This window comes from Gymnoscopelus braueri, assembly GCF_963280865.1.
Source record: "Gymnoscopelus braueri genome assembly, chromosome: 1".
NCBI classification, from domain to species: Eukaryota; Metazoa; Chordata; class Actinopteri; order Myctophiformes; family Myctophidae; genus Gymnoscopelus; species Gymnoscopelus braueri.
The window spans coordinates 59,693,213-59,695,519 of NC_137603.1; the positions used below are offsets into that span (position 1 = coordinate 59,693,213).

General features: G+C 52.5%; 1 protein-coding gene across 1 annotated transcript; it reads right to left on the bottom strand.

The window, feature by feature from the left end:
* Nucleotides 1-205: 205 nt before the first annotated feature.
* LOC308089343 (adenylyl cyclase-associated protein 1-like) lies at nt 206-1,849 on the bottom strand (the record flags this gene model as incomplete). The annotated part of the gene is made up of 1 exon (XM_080434014.1): nt 206-1,849. The coding sequence occupies one exon, from the start codon at nt 1,847-1,849 to the stop codon at nt 206-208; it is 1,644 nt and encodes a 547-aa protein (XP_080290140.1).
* Between the last annotated feature and the right edge of the window lie 458 nt (nt 1,850-2,307).

Here is a 2,307-nt window from a genome sequence, read left to right on the forward strand (position 1 = left end):
TACTTTTACTCTGCATGTGGCCCAAAAGTAAAAGGAAAACCTTAAAAGCATTATAACTGCACTTACAAGTACAAAACAATATTCCAAAAGTTACTTAAGTAAATGCAACCGTGTAATTGTAAAACCTGTTACTACCCACGTGATAGTCAGTCACGTACTGTAGGTATATGCATAAAGGTGGTGGGTGGTGTTGAGAGGGGCTATTTCATGTTATCTCTGCTGGTGTAGTGACAAGCTTGCTGCCATCCAAGACAGTCTTGAACAGCTCAGGAACAGCGATCTCTGTATATTCCCCATCATTGTTGGGTACCAAGATGTTCAACTCTGAGCTCTTGCCGCTGATGATCTCACACTCCAGTGAGTCCATGCTCAGGTAGACTTGGCAACCGTCCGTCTTGTTGATGTTGATGGTAGGGCTTTTGCCCAACACCTGGACCTTGACATCTTTGCAGTTGATAACATCTATGATGCTCACCACGTCATCAAACACCAGGCCCATTTTCTTACAGTTGTCCATGGTGATGGACGTGATTTTGCCCTTGACCTGCAGTGTGCTGTTATTGCACTTGAAGGCATAGACTGCCTGCTTCAGCTCTGTGTCCCTGATCACCAAACCCTGGGCTCCCACCTGGTGCTCCACTTTCCACCTCTGTCCGTCCAGCTCCAGAATTGGTTGGTGCACGACAGCCCTGGAGCTTGGGGGGGCATGGGAGGGTCTGGGTCCACCGCGGCCCGGCGCACCGTGGGCCCTTAGGGTTGCGTTCTTGTGGGTCTTCTGGTCGTCCGGCACAGGCTTCAAGCCCTTGGTGACGCCAACACCCGTGTTGATGGCGACGAACAGAGCATCACGAGACTCAGGGCCACCACTTCCACCATCTGATAACGTGCGGACAGTCGTAGGTGGAGGAGGGGTAAGCCCAGGGGGAGGGGGAAGGGGAGGGGTCGCGACAGGAGGAGCCGCAGAGGCTGAAGCCACGGGACCCCTCTTGCTCCAGGACAATCCGGTAGCGTGGTGCTCTTTGATGTAGCTCAGAAGTTCCGTCCAGGTAGAAAGATAGGCCTTCACCCACTCCACGTGTGTTTTGTTGTCCTTGAAGTCCTTAAGCACACGGTTGGTGAAGAACATTGCAGCTTCCTGCATCTCTTTCACATAGGGGCCGGGCAAAGGAGCCACTATCCAGCGGAGCGCAGGTGCGCTATCCGTGACAGCGCAGATGTGGTTGTAAAATGGTGAGGAGCGGTTCTCGCGGAACTTCTCCACATCCTGGATGAGCTCCTCCACTGGCTGCAGGAGGGCGTTCAACACGTCATCAGAAGGCTTCTGAAATCTGGATGCTGTAACCAGGAATTGTCTCAGACCGGAGAATGCCTGCTTCATCGTTTCCGCATGTTTCAGGACATCGCCCCCGATCAGCTGGCTGAGCGAGATGTACTGAGCAACGGGACCACTAATGATGTCATCGTAGGCCTGCACATATGCTGATACCGGTGAACCTGATACAGGAGACTGCGCTGGTACGGATCCTGCTGGTACGGATCCTGCTGGTATGGATCCTGCTGGTACAGAACCTGCTGGTGCAGAACCTGCTTGCGCAGAACCTGCTGGTGCAGAACCCGCTTTTGCAGAACCCGCTTGTGTAGAACCGGCTTGTGCAGAACCTGCTGGTGCAGAACCTGCTGGCGCAGAACCCGCTGGTACAGCTCCGCCGGAAGATCGAACTCTCGATCCACCAGCAGAGCATGTTGATACAGATCCGCCAGCAGAGCACACTGATACGGTTCCCCCAGCAGAGCACACCGTTATGGGTCCTCCAGCAGAGCACACAGACTTGCCACTAGGGACAGCCATGGTCTCCAAGCGACTCACGGCTTCTTCTAAACGCTCCACAATATTTACTAAGTCTGACATACGTACGTGCAAAATGAGTTTGGCGTCTAATCACCCTGTTTTCAGCGGGCACCCTGTGAATATGACCCTCATATTGATGACGACATGTGGACGTCAGTCTTGGCCAAATATGGAAGGACAGACGGAAAGAGGAAAAACTGTTTGGGGACATAAATGCAGACAAACGCTCCTCTGAACAGTTCATCACACACACAAAAACTGACGTCTGTCTAATAACGATAACACTTTACGGCTTCTATGATTTACAGTATCTACAGGTATGATGTATGACAGCACATTTGGGCAAGGCACGATCCGACTGCCATTGACTTCCACTAGGCCGATGCCTGTGGGGAACAATGTCGGTCCGGAGCGATGCCCGTTGGGAACGGATGCGCCTCCGGTTATGCAATACCTGT